Genomic DNA, 17,661 nt, shown 5'->3' on the forward strand with positions numbered 1-17,661 from the left:
TATATATTCAACTATGTATCATACTAAAAATGAGCTAATTTGTCAACACACATTGCCGTGAACTCACTACCTCAGAAACTTAAAGAAATAATGACGCTCAGTTAATGCATAATCTATGAGTGTTGTTTCGGAAAATAGAGTTTTTAGATAACGCTTGTCTAAGCATGTGATTCATGGAATGATAAAGTGAGTAGTATCTTTAAAATTCATTTCACAATTAAGTAATCTTAAATGTGTTATTAGTGAATTTTCTCATAAATTTCTCAGATGAAAAGTGAATTCTTTTTTTGTGGTCAAGTAAGTAATCCAATGGTAAGAAATTCACCTTTAAGGTGACTAAGTCGGAAATTCATGGTTCGAATTACAATCCCTGCATACTATAACTCTTTTTATTGTGTTTCTATTGGTTTTTCTTCAACGTTTAAGAATCCTGTGTGGATTAAGTTCATGTACGTTAAAGAATGGTCTATATTCTATAGACAAGAATTGTCTTCAATTGTAAGCAAACAATTCATGTACAACCTGCAATTTTTTAATATGCATATACAAAGTGAAGTCCATTCAGTTATATGTGTACCCTTACCGCCTTAGAAAAATCACATAGGTAGGTGTTACATGACGTCATATCTCAATGAACTGAAATACAAATATGTGAACTCATGGAGAGGAATAGGGCACGAGAGTCTCCCCATTATTATATTTTGTTGAGTATGTGAACTCATAATTTAGCACACAATTTTAGCCAAATTCACGGACACTTGCCTTATCTTTAGTTCACGTCAACATTCATATTTTAAATACTTGTCGATGTATACCTCTACCGCATCAGAAAAAAATGGAACACAAAAATGGGTAGGGAGATTGAGTTAAAGAAAAAGACAGAGAAAAAGGAGAGAAACAGGAAAAGAAATTAAAAAGGCTATGTGACATTTGACTGTCCACGTGTTTGACATGTCATGCTATGTTATATGGGTAAGATTTTTTTTTGTCCAAGTGTTTATGTCATTTGATTTTTTATGTATTTTAAATGTGTATAAGTTGTACTAGATAAAAAGTAATAGAGATGAATATAAATATAAACTACATTATAAATGGTGTTTGAATTTTTAATTACAAATAACACAACGATTTAATATAAATAATAATTTGACAAAATACTGTTTAATATAAATAATTGATAAAGGTGTAACGGCATACCTTGTTGTCCTTGATATATATTTGCGGTAAAAATAAAAGCAAAAAATATAAACAATATACATATAAAATCAATTTCTTAACCTCAATACAACAAATAGTAAAATCAATTTCTTAACATCAATACAAAAAATCCTAAATAATTGAAGATTGGGAATGAAAGTAGTTACTGTAAAATTTTCAACAATGTATTTAATGTTCATTTATCTTCACATATACGGTAAATTGATTATGTCATGTACTCAAACTATGATTTTATCCTTTTTGTTATATATAAATAAGAAATAGTTTTTGAAAATAACATACAAAAAGGAGGAATTGGGAGTCGAATTCCAATCACAACGTCCAATATTTTTTATGATTGAAAATGAAGTAAGATCTGTGGAGCATGATCTTATCATTTAGTCAGGTCAATTATGAAAATAACAATTCATCACCATACGTACATGTCTTGTAGCAACAAAAGAAATCCCATTTTGGTAGTAGTAGTTTCGTGCGTACCTAGAATTACGGTTTAATAGTAACAGCAAAAATTGTGCCTTGTTTTTTTGTTGTATTGCGCGTGTACCGTTGCAAGTGATAACACACAACACAACATAACCATGGTTGTTACAACAACGAGAATCTCTTCATTATTACACTGCACACACACATTTCCTCAGCACCACAGAGACACTATCATTACTACTACAACAACAACACTCAACAGTAGAAGAAGAAAAGGTTCATTGCGTGTATCAATGGCGGCGGTGAAAGAAGTGATGGTGGTAATGGAAGAAGAAGAGAAGAAGAAACTTCAGTTAGGTATTGCTGAGTTTTACGATGAGTCTTCTGGTATATGGGAGAATATTTGGGGTGATCATATGCATCATGGTTTTTATGACCCTGATTCTACTGTTTCTGTTTCTGATCATCGTGCTGCTCAGATCCGTATGATTGAAAACTCTTTGACTTTTGCTTCTCTCTCTGGTATTCTTTTTCACTTCTCTTCTCACACTGTTCACTTTGTACTATTATCTTATCTTATCACTTTCTAATGCATTAAGCTATATTGTTCTCAATTTGACTATGGTTAATGAGCTTCATCAATGATGGATGGTTCAAAAGAACCCGAGTTCGAACTTTGGGTTTTCAGGGCCCTTTCCCCCTGGAACTGGAGGGTTAACACAAAAAAAGATAACATATATATGGGGCCTGATTTGATTGAATTATTTGAGTTAATCTACAAATTAAACACTTGTTTAATTATTTGAGAACTTATTTCCATAAGTTCTCAAAGATGGTTTATTAAAACAATTTATAGGTTATACAAACGTAATTTAACTTTATTTTATTCTTTTGTTATAGAAAAAGCTTATACATAGTGTTTATAATGATAAGTGTTTATCCTATAAGTTGCAATGATGGATAGACCAAAAAATATGGTTTTCCAATCATTCATTTATCACCTTTGGGGAACAAACAAAACTTATGAATTAAATTATCAGGTTTGGTAGTTGAATGTGTGAGTCGTTGTTACTATAGTCGCCTAATGTATCAAAATTACGATAAACATATATAAACGTGTATTTTGTTATTGAGTTTTATCTTGTATATGTCTTGCTTTGGTTAGTTTGGTTGTCCGATGTCTTTCATTAATCAATTTGGTCCATGAAATTACTAACATAAGACACACTTGGAGATGTTTTTATAATTTTGATATATTTATCGACTATAGTGACAACACCTTACACATTTAAAGACCAAAAAAATGCTACAAGCAGATAGACTAACATTAGATATGACACTTAACACTCAGAGTTAAATATGTTTATTGGAATAAATTGTCATTTTGGTAATTGAATGTGTGAGTCGCTATCATCATAGTCTTGGAATTCATCAAAATTACAAAATGTGTATATATATGTATTTTGAGTGTCAATTTGGTCCTCATATGTGTCTTTCATTGGTTAGTTAGTCAATTTGGTCTATGGAATTACTAACCAAAGACACACTTAGAGATGTTTTTATAATTTCAATACATTTAGAGACTATAGTGACATTTCCTCACCCATTTAGGAACTAAAATGATTGCTTATTCAAAGCTATGAAGCAGAGACATGGACATTAGACACGACATTGACACGTAGACAACAATAGTACTTTGAAAAACTGGAAGTGATTGAATATAACCATATAGGTTAATATCATGTAACACCAACTACATCTTCAATCTGAAGTCTTGGTGCTACATAGAAAAAAGATTTTAGTTACTGTATATTACTCAAAAACCACTTCTCAATTGGAGAATACTAAGATACTATGTCTGTGTGTAATTTCAGTTGCTATTAACAGCAGTAGTTATTTTATTTTATTTTCATTTTTTGCTGGTAAATTTTATCCTGATCGGACTGGCTAGTACTGACTACCTGCTGTTATTGATGCATGTATGCTCAGAGGATCAATCAAAATGGCCAAAGAGTGTAGTTGATGTTGGGTGTGGCATAGGGGGCAGTTCAAGGTACCTGGCCAAGAAATTTGGGGCAAACTGTGTAGGCATCACTCTCAGCCCTGTTCAAGCTGAAAGAGCTAATGCTCTAGCTGCTGCTCAAGGATTAGCCGATAAGGTCTTTCTTTCTGTGCATTTTCTCCTTTATCATCTATTTTTACACATTTTACCACTTGATATTCAATGTGTTAAAACTATGTTATGTTATTATAATGAATCTCACCAAGGGTGTTAAGAACTTGTATAGAATAGAATCTACTCATATGTGGCCTATGTAGCACTCACACTTCCGATTAAAGACATGTATCATATTTGACATGTGTCTGATAGCAACGTGGATACTGACACATGTGATTATATTCAATCACTTTCATTATTTAAAATTATTATTGGTGTCTATGTATCAATGTCAGTATCGTGTTTGGTGTCTGTGTCTTTATGTCAGTGCTTCATCGCGTGGCTGATTTGATATTTACCTTTACTGTCTATGCAATGCAATTGTAGGTTTCCTTTCAAGTTGCTGACGCTCTACAACAACCATTCCCTGATGGCCAGTTTGATCTAGTGTGGTCAATGGAGAGCGGAGAGCATATGCCTAACAAACCAAAGGTCCGTATTTATCTTGCTGTCTCACTTGCATACTGCTCTTCGCTTTCTTTTATATTTTCTATTCTTTATGCTAGTAAAGTTGTAATCAATCTCATTTCAGTTTCCTGTTTCATACAAAAACTGTTTCAGTTTGTTGGAGAGTTAGCTCGGGTAGCAGCACCGGGTGGCACCATAATAATAGTAACATGGTGTCATAGGGATCTTCGCCCGGATGAAGAATCCCTACAACAATGGGAGAAGGATCTCTTGAAGAAGATATGTGATTCATTTTATCTTCCGGAGTGGTGCTCAACTGCTGATTATGTCAAATTACTTGAAACCATGTCCCTTCAGGTAGTTAATTAATATACCTAATTGTAATATTTTCATTCTCTGCTATGAGTTGAGAAATGTTAAAGAGTTTATTAGTATCTGGATACACTTGTTATTAACTATTAGTTTTTAAACAATTTCTTATATTAGTTGAAAATAGCTTTTTACATCTCAATTTTTCACAAGATACTGTAAGCTTGTTAGACTGCATTACATGGACTGCATTGCATGTAAACGACTGTACACTTATTGATATGGAAAAACTTAAGGAATTACAAGCCAATTCAAATGAGATAGTTACATATAATAATTTATTGAATAAGCACTTAAACAATCACTATTTGCTATTAAGTTAGGTTGTGTGGTTGTATTGACATGTTTGGTTGCTATCTATCTAGGACATCAAATCAGCAGATTGGTCTCCCTTTGTTGCTCCATTTTGGCCAGCAGTGATACGTTCAGCATTAACATGGAAGGGTTTCACCTCAATCTTGCGGAGTGGTAAGCTCAACATTTTATATTGCATTTACAAACAGCCCCTTTGTTTAAAATCATAAGTCTTATTAAACAATCTCCATCCTCTATTGAGTGTCACATTAGCAAAAGAAAAACGTCTCAAAATAAGTGTCGCTTTACATTTTTTTCCCTAAACCACATATGCTTTTGTTGAGGGTGGAGATCGAATCCTCAACCTACTCCTCTCCTAAACACTCCCACCCAATCACCAAGCCAACCTTATATCTCCATGTTGCGTTACGTGTTTGATGTAACATTAATTATTTTCAGTTCTGTTCCAAAATTAATGTTATATACTCCGGTATGCATTTAGGATAATGGTCAACAGTTAATGGTTCATATGAATACATTTGTAAAATTGTTATACTCTTTCTCTTATATATACCTTTTCTGAATATGTGCGAAATAATCTCAAGTGACGCTCAATATGTGACCGTGGGAGTACATAAATTGATAATGATCTTGTTGGATGAAACGACTTAATGGGAATTATGTCATTTTTGTTGTTGTGTGCAGGACTAAAAACTATAAAAGGAGCTTTGGCTATGCCATTGATGATAGAAGGATTTAGGAAGGGTGTGATTAAGTTTGCCATTATCACATGTCGAAAGCCTGAAAACGCAGATGGTCAATGATTTTATATGATGAAACAGAATTCCTACATGTCATTTATTTTGATAGTTCACACAAAACAAATAAGAAATAAAGAATACGTGTTTCTGCCATGTCAGATCCAACTGTGATTGAATAATTGAAGGAAAGATGTAAGCTAGTTCCTGTTGTGTAGCCTCCAATCGAAATGTCAGTTCAATTTTCCTTTGTTCAATATTGCTTTTGTTTTTTTAATCATGTTATTGCTGCAAATTATTAATTGACTTTGTCGTTGACTAATCTCTGTGGGAGAGCTTGATCGGCCACCTTTAACGGGATCTCCCATTCTAACACATTTTTTCCATCCATATAAGAATGTCAGCAAACTTATTTTACTATCAAGGTCATACATTAGTAAGAGTTTTTCTTTTTGGTTCCATAAGTTGTTTTGAATACACATAACACATGTCCTAGTCATATAAATAGTTTGTACACATTGTGCCCTGGTTGTACACATTGTGACCTAGACAGTAAAACAAGTTTTACTGAGATTCTTATATGGGAATTTAAAGACCATTTTTTGATTGCATAGACATCTAAATATGTAAATGGTCACTTTACCACAGATATCAATTGTACCACATTGGAGGAAATTCTAATGTGGACCGATAATCAGCATCTTCAATGTTGTATGCATATTTTTTATGAATACGGAGTACAGATTTAATATTTTTTGTAGACCTGGAGGAGTATGATGTGACGGCCATTGAGCAATAACATGTTCTTAGCCATTGTGGATGGATTGTGGGGTCCGTGTAAAGTAAATTAAGAACAAAGCTAGTGTTTGGTTTCACATCCATTCACCGCCCGGCGTCCACCGGCTTTCTATTGTGAAAGACAAGAAGCTACAGAGTATAAACTCAAGTTAATTGCACGTCCGATGAGTTTTTGTTGCGAAAACAAACACGGTAAAAATTGAGTTTGGTGAAAAGATGATTTTTTTATTTTATTTTTTAAATCCTATGTGGCACTTTTGGGTCCAGAAGAAATAGTTACGAATCTAACTTGTGTTGCAGCATTGGAAATGCTTTTACAGTTTATTTGGAGCTCCAATGGTGTGGCATACACCACCTTCCGAAAGTCAAAACTCAATCATTATCTTCCTCATGAATGAGACTTAATCGGTGTTAGTTGAGAAAAATAAGAAAATATAAATATATATGTTCTCAACTCAAATCATATTGTTTTTTCTTGAATCGATATTGATTAGGTCACCATCTCAATCATAAAAATAAATAGTATTGGACATTTCTACTTCCGAAAAACATCGTCAATCATCATTAGAATTTGTATTAATTTGTTGGTATCAATCAACCATATATGACTATCAAAGTAATCCACAGTAAAACCCCACACGCGACATGACATTGCCACATTGGTAATAGTTGTCTGTTTGATTCCACATTTAGATTTGCAATTTTACGTTCCAAGACCAATATCACTGTGAACTTGAGAACCTATAAATTGGATTGTTTGGTGGACGTTGGATGTGAACACAACTTTCCAATTTTCCAAAAACACAATAAATTTTGTTTTGATTCTCTTTTTTTTCTTTCAAGAATTTAGTTTTGATTCTTAAATGAGTGTAAAGAGCATTGTTGATTGCATAAACATCTAAAAAAGTAAACGATCACTTTACCAAAGATATATTTTCAAGTGAGGGTTGGAGGCTTTGTCAACTTGTTTAGGCCCTTTATTATCCAGATTCCACAAATGAAGTTCATTAAACCCTTCTTTTCTATAGCATTAAGATGAAAACGTGAAACCTTAAAGAACCAAAAAAGCAAAACCAATTTATTAAACAAATAAGCCTGCATTAGCCTAATGACTTTTGTGTTTGCAAGCTAGCTTCTAGTTGAAGTGAAAACACACACACACACACACACACGAGGAACAAGAAAAGAAGAACAAAAAAAAAGATCAAAATAAACGGCCATTACTTTTCCATATTTTCCTCCACAAATCTAGTGTTAAGAATACTTGTCTTGTGAATGGGGTTTGAGGAGCATTGACTTTGTAATAAAAGAAGACAAAGATTCCATAACGAGGAGCCAAAAGTGGTTGCTTCTTACTTTTGCTTGGGAAGGGTCAGCTGCAACACTAGTCACATTGCAAAACCCAACACTTTACCTTTGACAATTTAACCTCGTGATTCCACTTTCTCTTTCTTTTATGCAACATCAAATTATTAATTTAATGTTTTTTTGTTTCTGTGCTTTCTGTACTTTTTCATTTTTTCAACCCGAATCCTAAGCTTCTCTAGATTGTCTTCTAACAAGAGTCAACTACTTATTGGCTTATAGTAGTGGATTTTATTTATCCAAATTTATTGTAAAATTTTATATTCATTTTAGTTTTGATAATTTTAATATAAGGAATCACACCCATTTTAATATTTGTAAAAAAAACATACATGTTTTTTTAAATTTATTTTCTATTTTTACTTTTGACTATAAGTTATTACTTTTTTCCAATCTATTATTTTATTTTTGCAAACATTATATGTGAAAATAGTGAATTTTCATTTTCAACACTTAGCATTCTATTCTTTTAGAAAAAATTAAAATGAAAACAAAGTAAATATTTGGTAATTAAAAAAATAAAAAACCATTTTAAAACTAAATTGATATTTTTTCTTGATTCATATTGATAAATATTTTGTCACAATTTTCACATTTAATTAAAAAGATATATCTACATATGAAGGGGAATATCAAGTTTTGGTGTTCCTTAAAAAAAAAAAAAAATTGGTGTATTTGTTTCTTCCAATTTTATTCTTTATCTAAAAAGTCTTATTTACAATTTTATCCAATCAAATAATTTAATTTTTTAAAATATTTACGCAAAATATCTTCACCTATATATAAAATTTTGATGTAACAATTTATTTTCAAATTTTATTATTTATTTAAACGATTCTATTCAATTTTTAATCCTTTTTACCGTCCTGAATTTGGAAAACAATACATAAATCAAAATAAGTATAAGGTTTTTAGTTTTGTAATTAAAAATTAAATAGAAAATAAAACAAAATATTTTCTAAAATTAAATTGACCAATTTGTTTTGTACCAAAGAATAATGTTATAAAATACCGTCCAAAATAAAATAAAAAACAAAAAATCGACGTAAGAAAATCCGTTGACATAGAGATATAGATATGATCCGAATCTATCCAATGTAACACCAACATTAAGCCACTCCACTCGTGTGTGTTGCTTTGTTTGTGCGTGTGTTTGTGTCTTTGTGAGTATCAAAGTGTCAACAATCCATTGTTGTTAAACAAATATTATTATTATTCTTATTATAAAAGTGATCCCTACGAACCTTCCTCCCTCTCTCTTTGTGTTGTGGACAAATTCACTTTCCCTTTTTCACTTTTTTTGGATTTCATTCATTTTAAACACCTAATCCATACCTCCATTTTCATTCATTCATTCATTCTCTCTTCTGTCTCAGTCTGTGTGTTTTACACTCTCACCTTGCACTTGCACTTGCACCTGCTCAAACACCTTCAGGTACTTTTTTGTTCTTACTTTCATTCATAATCTTGTTCTTGTTCTTGTTCTTGTATTATATCATCATTATTGTAAACCCTTTTGAATATGTGTTTTTTTAGTTAGTATTTTTACTATTATTATTTACAATTTTTAGTTTGAGGGTTTGTACTAAAAAGGGTGAAATTTTGTTTACTGTTTGCAATTGAGGTCTCAAGGTTAATCTTTGCTTGTGAACTTTGATGAATAGCTTCTTAAGCTAAGAGGGTTTATTGAAAGTTATATAAAGTCTTGAAATTTTTATGGTGAAATTAAAAGGGATTGTTGAATGAAGGGGAAAGTTTTGAACTTTTTCCTGTTTACCCTTTTTTATGATATGTTAATGTGTTCATTTGAAAGTTATTATTCTTATCAATTGGTTTTGAAAAATTGATTTTTTTGTTGTTAACATCTTACTTCTTCTGTTGCTGCAGTTGTTTGCTCTAAATTTGTGATCAATGGAGCATAGATTGAAAAGAAAGTCTCCAGAGAATGGATTCAACAGTTTTTCACTGGATGATCTGAATGAAGATGTCTTTGAAAAGGTACTTTCGTGGTTACCGACTTCCAGTTTCTTTCGCCTTACTTCGGTGTGCAAGAGATGGAAATCAGCTGCTGATTCTGCGAGTTTCAAGCTTGCTTGCTCACACATCCCCACAAGGGATCCTTGGTTTTTCATGGTTGCTCCCGATCTCAACCAATCTGTAATTTTTGACTTGGCTGAAAACAGTTGGAAAAGACTCAATCATCCGAATCTTCTGCTCGAAGATTCCAACAAAAGTTGCATTCCTGTTGCAGCTTCTAATGGCCTGGTTTGCTACCGAACATCGTCGGGAAACTTCATTGTGTCCAATCCTGTGACCGGATCTTCTACCGAACTCCCTCCATTGAATTTCACCTCAGAAAATCAATCTCTCAATGCTGTTGTTATGAGTACAACATCTTTCAATGGCCAAATATCCTACAAGATTGTATTAGTCTTCGGTGAACTTCCCAATCTTTCATTTAAAGTCTATAACTCAAGCTCTGCCTGTTGGGAAGACGAGAATGCTCTTGGGAGGAAGGTCGATGATAGTTCAGCGGATTGTGATTCAACCGATGACAATGTTGTGTACTTTCTGAGCAAGGCTGGAAATGTGGTAGCAAGTAGCATGCAGAGAAGTCCAACCAAGCAATATTCGTCGGTCATTACTAACCAAGACGGTCAAGAGGTAGTCTATTTTTTGAGTTCGTCTGGGACCGTTGTAGCTTGCAATTTGACCTGCACGTGTTTCTTTGAGTACCCTAGGCTATTGCCAGTTTTTTGCGAGTACTCTATCGATATTGTGGAGTGTAATGGTGAGATGATAGTTGTTTTGTTATCGGAATTCTTGGAAACTACAAGTCTTAGGGTGTGGAGATTCGATGAGACCAACCGATGCTGGCAACAGATTGCAGCAATGCCAGCAGCAATGTCTCATGAATGGTACGGAAAGAAGCCGGATATCAATTGTGTTGGTGCCGGTTCTCGGATTTTTATATGCTTGAACTCTCCTGAGCTATGTACTTATGTTCTGTGTGATTTGGTAACCAACAACTGGGTTGAATTGCCAAAATGTCACATTAATGGAGAAGTCATGGAGTTTATGTCGGCATTTTCTTTCGAGCCGAGGATAGAAGCTTCTGTTTGAGAGTGAAATGCCCTAGTTGGATATCTTGGTTTTATTTATCAACCATTTTTTATGTTCTGTTGTTAGCTTGCATTTTATTTTGATTTGTGCTTAATTTTTTTTTTCTTCATGCAACATAGCTAGATATGGAAGCTAACCAAATGATTTGATTGTTGACAGATTATATTGTAATTTTCTTAATTGATTGTCAGATGTAACATTGTTCTCATTTAGTGGTATTATCAATGAATGATCTTGTTCATGATTCTTTTTCATTGTTTGATATTTAGTTCTCCACAAATAGAGGAGACATCAATATGGCTTTTCTGGAAGAAAATTTACATAGTTTATTGTTTTATATATTGAAGGTATAATTAATTTTTTAGTCCCTATAAATATTCACAGTTTTGTTTTTATTCCCTACAAAATAAAATCACACTTTTTAGTTCCAGTGAAAGATGATATCAAAATTACCTTTTTCTTTTTGTTATGAACTCTGAGAACACCAGTGCCTGAACCTCATCTCATTTATGATTGATTGTTTAAAATTTAAATTTTTAAGGATAAAAGTGACACTAATTTGTTGAGTCTTCTATGTAGATTTTCAAGCTAACTAAGATGTGATCTTACCTTCTTTTTTGCAATAGAAGCAATTCCTAATTTTTTATTTGATGCTATTGTGTAACCACTCACCATTGTAACATTGATATGCGATTTTTTATTTTTTTTATTTTTTATATATAATCATTTTTAATGTTTATTACAAGTGAAATGGAAGATAAAAGTAACAATGAAAAAACTTTGTTAAATTTAATTATATTTACAAAAATTGAAATCAAAATACCCATTGATATATATTAAAATTCAAAATATTCAAAATAATTTTTTGACACTAGTAAATCACTTTAGGCTTAATTGCAATTTTGGTGCCCTATTTTCATGATTTTGCGAAATTGGTCCCCACCATTGTAAAATTCAACAATTTTGGCCCCTCTATCAAATATTGTGATATGATATTTTTTAAATGGAGTTTTAAAGAGAATTTTGTTACAATTTTATCGATGTTGATTTTTTTTCATCTTCAGATCATATTCCACGACCTTTAAAATTTATCACATCAAATTTTTATAGTTCAAAAATATGATTTAGGGATCAAAACTGTCAAAATTTAAAATAGAGTGAACAAAACTGTATTTAAGTCATCACTTTATTTCATTAATAATGATCAACTACTCAATGTATGATGGAATATCAATAGAAAAATTGAAGGACAGCCAGATGATATATGAAAACTAAAACAGTCCTTCATGAAACTATATCGCAACTTTTTTCTTCGAAATGTACCACATCAGAGTTTTTAACATAAATAAAAATTTTCTAAAATACTAAAATAATATTTTATCCATCGTCATCTTTAAAAAAATTGTCTTCCAAACATCATACAATATAAACAAATTGCTCAATACCTTTAATATTTGACTTGCGTTGTGTTGTTGAGCATTTCCCTTTAGTTTTAATACTAGATCAAAAGCATTATGGGAGAAATCAAACATTCATCATCAATAACGTGGTATTGTAAAAAATTCATCAATGACGTGGCAAAAAATGATTGGATAACCTACTCAAAGAACGGTAGGAACATATGTAGACGATCATTCCCTTCAGTTTCCCCTTGCCGAAGAAAATCAATTCCCAAACCAAATATATAAAACATCACAAAATCATAGAAGAAGAAGAAGAAGAAGAAAAAGGGTTTCTCAATTTCCAAAATCTGAGTGAAAAATCATTGCAAGAACAGAAACAAAATGGAATCAGAAAATTTGGTGAAACAAGAATTGGAGGAATTGCAGAAACAATTGGGGAAGAAGCAGAAATTCGAAGACGCTGTGTCATCTCTCAAATCTCTGCTCCAAACCACGTATCCATTAGCTTCCACCTCTCTTCGAAAATCGGTATACTCCTTTGATTTCAATTCTTCATTAATATTCAAAAAAATTGTGGTTTAATTCTATATAACTAGTTGCTGGTGTGTACTTGTCAATTTAATTTCTGGGTTTTGTTTATTTTTCTGTGTTTGTTTAAGTTTGGTAAAAAAGAACTGATTTTTAATTTGTTTGGATTGATCTATAGTTTATACTGTTATATAATTGGATGTATTATGAAGAGTTAGCACACATGGTTAACGATACTTGTGGATATTTCCAACGTCGAGCGGCTAATTGAGTAGCTAGCTTGGTGTGAAACTGTTTACAGTTATGAAGCTTGGATACATACATGGACTCCTGTGATAATTTTAGGAAATTATAGTAATTGAATGTAACAATTGAGTCGCTGGGACGGGATGAAACAGTTTTATGCGTACGAAGAACTGACAGATACATGACGTTGGACATTGATAGTTTGACACCAGTAATAAGAAAATGGTAGTAATTGAAATTAAACAATTTGTCGTGACTCATTGGACAAAAAAATTGTGTCATGGTATGTCAGGTTCAAAAACCGACACGCAGCAGCGAAGCTTCTTGGAATATGGAGGTGCTGAAAGTTTTTTTATACATATATAATAAAATGCTAATATACATTAATGATTTATAAGTAGTAATGTCTTATGTGCGGGTTTGATCCCTGGATTTCGTGTTTTTGCAACTCATCTATTTTTTCCATAAAGTCTCCAAATGCTAAATATCATACTCAAATCTAGTATTTCTATATAAAACAGAGGTGCTATACTGCTCAGCGCTGACCAACATCAATTTGATATCAATTTTGCTATAAATATTATTAGGGTCTCGTTAACGAGTGCCCGCGGGGCACTCTTTAAGCATTCTAATTCAAGAAATTATCCACTAAAAAAAGTCAATTGTTTCAATTTCCAATGCATTCAATACAATGATTCTCATAAAAATTTAATATTTAAAGGTCTTAAAGAGTGCCCCGGGGGCACTCATAACATCTCCCATATTATTATTATTATTATATGTATGTATGTTTATGGCCCCTTCATAAATTTGTGCCATGCTCCGCCATTGCTAACATGTGTCGACTACTGGACACGCTTTCAATCCAAAGTGATGGTGCTACATGGGCAGTAACTTGCTGGTTATATCTGCTAACGCAGCCTCGGCATGCTATCGGATGCCCTGTCGATAAGTCTTGGGATTGAGGTTTCCTCCCTTTGCTCTCATTTTCAACATATAAAGGAAATTAAACAATTTGATATTGATATATGTATGTATTTATCTCTGTATATACATGTATGTTGTTAAGGCTAATGATGAGGTCAACTGATAAGTTAGAATAGCACTGCTGGGAATTTTTTTAGTTTCGTTCCTGCTAATGATCTTTCATTGTTAGGTCATTCATAAGTGCTCTTGTTAGGGGTACTTTGAATAGGTTAATGTTATTGTTTGATGGATAATTAAAGGCCAATAAATTGACTGTGGTGTTATTGGTGGTGGCAGTTTTATTCTGTTATATGCCGAGTTGCGACAGTGTTGAAGACGAGATATACAGCACCCGGTTTTTGGAGTGCTGGCCTGAGCCTTTTTGAGCAGGCTATATTGTTTGTTTCTGAACCCTCTGAAAAGGAGCACTTGAAGGCTTGCATTGCTCAGGCCAGGGAACATTTGCATCTAGAAGACAACCCTTCACAAACTTCGCAACCTGCAGTAAATCGTGAAAATAGAGGTGATTTTCTTTTTGAAGAGTTTTTTTTTTCTTTTTTCTTGATGTGTAATTTATAGCTTTTTCATGTTGATGAGTTTTGGGATATGGATGTTTTTAGATAGTTTGCTTTAACCTTCCCGTGTTTATCGCGTTGTGTTGATTCAGGATATCTTTTTGAGGGGCACCTTACGGTAGATCAAGAGCCACCACAACCTGAATGGATGGTGCAGGCAAATCTCTTGAATGAAGCTGTTCGACTATTTGAAGCTCAACCCTCTCAGGGTTTAGCAACAAATGACACCACGCCAGAGGATGTTGCTAGTGTGCTTGAAATGCTTAGAAATAGATTGGAAGAAGTTGTGCCCCTGGTATTTATCCAAAAACTTTTCATGTATTTTGGCCACACCTTATTTGCTTTCATTCTTTCTCTTAAATATCAACCTGGCTTTGAATATCTCTAGATTCAGTTTCTGTAACTTCAAGAAGTTTGTGGCTTAAGCATTGTTTAAAACAGTAACAAACCAGCTATCCTAGGTTCAATTGAGAACTTCAACAAATTATGTATGCTCAACTTAGAACTTGAGCATATACATAGTTGACTTCAGAATAGCATTTCTTGAGGTTCTATTAAACAAACTAAGCTACTTTAGAATGGTTCAATAGGATAATTTTTCACAACTACATGAATCAACGCAAACAGCCTGCTTAACAACATAGTTTCTTATGCATAATGTTCCTTGTTCGGTGGCTTTAGTGGATATAATTGATAATTTGATTGCGATGCACCTTTTTTTTTAATAAGCAAAAGATAATGATACATTCTTTTATGGGTGATTAGATATAAACAACCTGCTCAGCTCACTCATTTTGTTAACTACTATATCACATTTTGCTCGTTTCAACTTGCCTTTTGATTAATATATACTCATTTTTGTCTCATTTAATTGTTAAACTTTACACTGTTTAATTATAAGGCTGACTTTTTTTCTTCTTCTTCTTCTTCTTTTTTTTTTTTTTTTATAAAAATAATTGATTAGATGGAGACTGGTGGTCCTGCAGCTCCAAGAGTTCCTCCTGCGAGTAAAGAAGTTGTCTCAAAACTTCCTGTCATTACTCTCACCGAAGAGATCCTGTCTAAGATGGGGAAAGATGCAGAGTGTGCCATTTGCAGGGAAAATTTGGTGTTAAATGACCAAATGCAAGAGTTACCGTGCAAGCACACATTCCACCCTCCATGTTTAAAGCCATGGCTGGTATTGTTTCGTAGTCCACTTATTTACTGAAAGTTCTGTTTTTCCCTTTTAAAACCAATTTTTTGCATTTGATACTAAAGAGACGGAAGAAATTACATGATCAGATATGAAATTTGTTTAATTTTATCCCTCATGTGGCAGGATGAGCACAATTCTTGTCCTATCTGTCGTTATGAGCTGCAAACTGATGATCATGCCTATGAGAGCTGGAAGGAACGTGAAAAGGAAGCGGAAGAGGAGAGGAAAGGTGCTGCAAATGCTCTTCGAGGCGGTGAATTCATGTATGTTTAGACGGCTATTCAATGCAATTACGATGTATACTATGGTTTACCCTGAAATAAGGGATTAAAAATTTCCTGGTGGTGAATAGTTGTGTATTCTTCATTATTTGAAATTATATAGTTATCTCGTCTCATGTTTTAAGTGTGACTGCTATTCCTTGAAATTTAATATCTCGCTTTATAGTTTTTCTGAACAATGATTGTCTACAAATACAGTCCTCCAAACAATGTTGGGATCATTGATTCATGAGTTCAATTTTATCCCATATTCTTTTCCAAACATATGTTGAAGAGGTTGAGCTATAAGGAATATGTTGAAGAGGTTGAGCTATAAGGATAATGTGTTTATTTACTGAAAATTGAGCAAAAGCTCTTACAATATGAAAATAGAAGATAAATTGTAGAAAGAAAGTGATTCCCAAATACTCCAGAGTAAAACGCCTCACAGAAAGAGTAGAGAACACTCTCTTTCTTTGCCTAACCATAATGGTTTCCACAATAACCTTGCATACAATTTTGGTGACATTAAATTTTGGGTTGATGACTTTGTCTCTATCTTTTTTTTTGGTGGTGGCCGAGTTTGAACCCCCGGACCTTGCATATATTATGCATTGTCCATACCAACTGAGCTAAGTTCACGAGAACTTTGTCTCTATCTCTCTTCTCATTAAAAGAATTTATTTTAATTGTCATCTATCATTCTCTCCTGTTAAAATACACTAAAGTCACTACATGTCACAAGTATTTTCCTTACAACTCACTCACCTCACTATTTATACTACTGGGCATAACAAACTTGCAACCTAACATCCTAACCCACCCTTTATTACATATAAGAGCATCTTCATAAAAAGTTTTTAAATGGATCTTGTTTGCACACGTCATTTATTTACAATTTTTTAATAAAAGATTCAATGACTTTAATGGTAGTAAATTAAAAAATCCTTAAATATTTACTTTAATATGTACATTTAGAAAACAAACAAAAAGAAATTGAAGAGACTAAAAGTTACATAAATTTGAAATGACGGAACCAACTTTTATTTATTTTCTTTCCTATTTTAATCCCGTTAATTGTTAAAGAGAAATAGGATCCTTTATATAAATGATGGTAACTAATAGATATCCATTAGAGGTCCTTTAATAAGATGAAGTCCTTATTGTATAAATAACTCATAATTGGAGATACTTGAACCTCACCATACTTTTTATTACTTTCTCTTTTAAAAAATAATTGATCTTTTTGCAACAAAAATTTATCTCCAAATAATAAACATTTTCAAATTTAAACACAACATTAATTACTTTTTTTTTTCTTCCAATTGTACATTTTAATTAATATTGCTTGCATCGCTCACAATCTAAATTTAATATCTTGTACTTTACGTTTACGATAAATACATCAAGTATCACTTTTTTATTAATACATATTTTTTTGACTGTTGCTTTTCTGACATCCTGTCTTGGAAACATAAGTAAATGACCAAAAAATCCAGCGGTAGTTAACT

The 17,661-nt window shown here is 32.6% G+C and overlaps 3 protein-coding genes across 3 annotated transcripts; all 3 read left to right on the forward strand.

The window, feature by feature from the left end:
• The first annotated feature begins 1,546 nt into the window (after nucleotides 1-1,546).
• Nucleotides 1,547-5,945, forward strand: LOC25481971 (tocopherol O-methyltransferase, chloroplastic). Its single transcript, XM_024775301.1, has 6 exons — nucleotides 1,547-2,163; nucleotides 3,631-3,800; nucleotides 4,187-4,291; nucleotides 4,421-4,624; nucleotides 5,002-5,104; nucleotides 5,636-5,945. Exons 1-6 carry the CDS (start codon nucleotides 1,797-1,799, stop codon nucleotides 5,752-5,754), a joined length of 1,068 nt encoding a protein of 355 aa, XP_024631069.1. The 5' UTR covers nucleotides 1,547-1,796; the 3' UTR covers nucleotides 5,755-5,945.
• A 3,014-nt stretch (nucleotides 5,946-8,959) lies between these two features.
• On the forward strand, nucleotides 8,960-11,218 carry LOC25481972 (F-box only protein 13). Its single transcript, XM_013610398.3, has 2 exons — nucleotides 8,960-9,286; nucleotides 9,739-11,218. Exon 2 carries the CDS (start codon nucleotides 9,763-9,765, stop codon nucleotides 10,972-10,974), a length of 1,212 nt encoding a protein of 403 aa, XP_013465852.1. The 5' UTR covers nucleotides 8,960-9,286; nucleotides 9,739-9,762; the 3' UTR covers nucleotides 10,975-11,218.
• A 1,409-nt stretch (nucleotides 11,219-12,627) lies between these two features.
• LOC25481973 (E3 ubiquitin-protein ligase AIP2) lies at nucleotides 12,628-16,350 on the forward strand. The gene is made up of 5 exons (XM_013610399.3): nucleotides 12,628-12,905; nucleotides 14,415-14,640; nucleotides 14,785-14,987; nucleotides 15,657-15,872; nucleotides 16,014-16,350. The coding sequence occupies exons 1-5, from the start codon at nucleotides 12,759-12,761 to the stop codon at nucleotides 16,161-16,163; spliced, it is 942 nt and encodes a 313-aa protein (XP_013465853.1). The 5' UTR covers nucleotides 12,628-12,758; the 3' UTR covers nucleotides 16,164-16,350.
• The last annotated feature ends 1,311 nt before the right edge of the window (nucleotides 16,351-17,661 follow it).

Source organism: Medicago truncatula, chromosome 1 (genome assembly GCF_003473485.1).
Source record: "Medicago truncatula cultivar Jemalong A17 chromosome 1, MtrunA17r5.0-ANR, whole genome shotgun sequence".
NCBI classification, from domain to species: Eukaryota; Viridiplantae; Streptophyta; class Magnoliopsida; order Fabales; family Fabaceae; genus Medicago; species Medicago truncatula.

What these genes read in the sequence shown, in the direction of transcription:
- LOC25481971 (XM_024775301.1), top strand. Translation starts at nt 1,797, where the DNA reads ATGGTTGTTACAACAACGAGAATCTCTTCATTATTACACTGCACACAC. An exon ending in ATATGCCTAACAAACCAAAG is followed by an intron (nt 4,292 to 4,420) that starts GTCCGTATTTAT and finishes AAACTGTTTCAG; the next exon opens with TTTGTTGGAGAGTTAGCTCG. An exon ending in TTGAAACCATGTCCCTTCAG is followed by an intron (nt 4,625 to 5,001) that starts GTAGTTAATTAA and finishes CTATCTATCTAG; the next exon opens with GACATCAAATCAGCAGATTG.
- LOC25481972 (XM_013610398.3), top strand. Translation starts at nt 9,763, where the DNA reads ATGGAGCATAGATTGAAAAGAAAGTCTCCAGAGAATGGATTCAACAGT.
- LOC25481973 (XM_013610399.3), top strand. Translation starts at nt 12,759, where the DNA reads ATGGAATCAGAAAATTTGGTGAAACAAGAATTGGAGGAATTGCAGAAA. An exon ending in AGTAAATCGTGAAAATAGAG is followed by an intron (nt 14,641 to 14,784) that starts GTGATTTTCTTT and finishes GTGTTGATTCAG; the next exon opens with GATATCTTTTTGAGGGGCAC. An exon ending in TGGAAGAAGTTGTGCCCCTG is followed by an intron (nt 14,988 to 15,656) that starts GTATTTATCCAA and finishes ATAATTGATTAG; the next exon opens with ATGGAGACTGGTGGTCCTGC.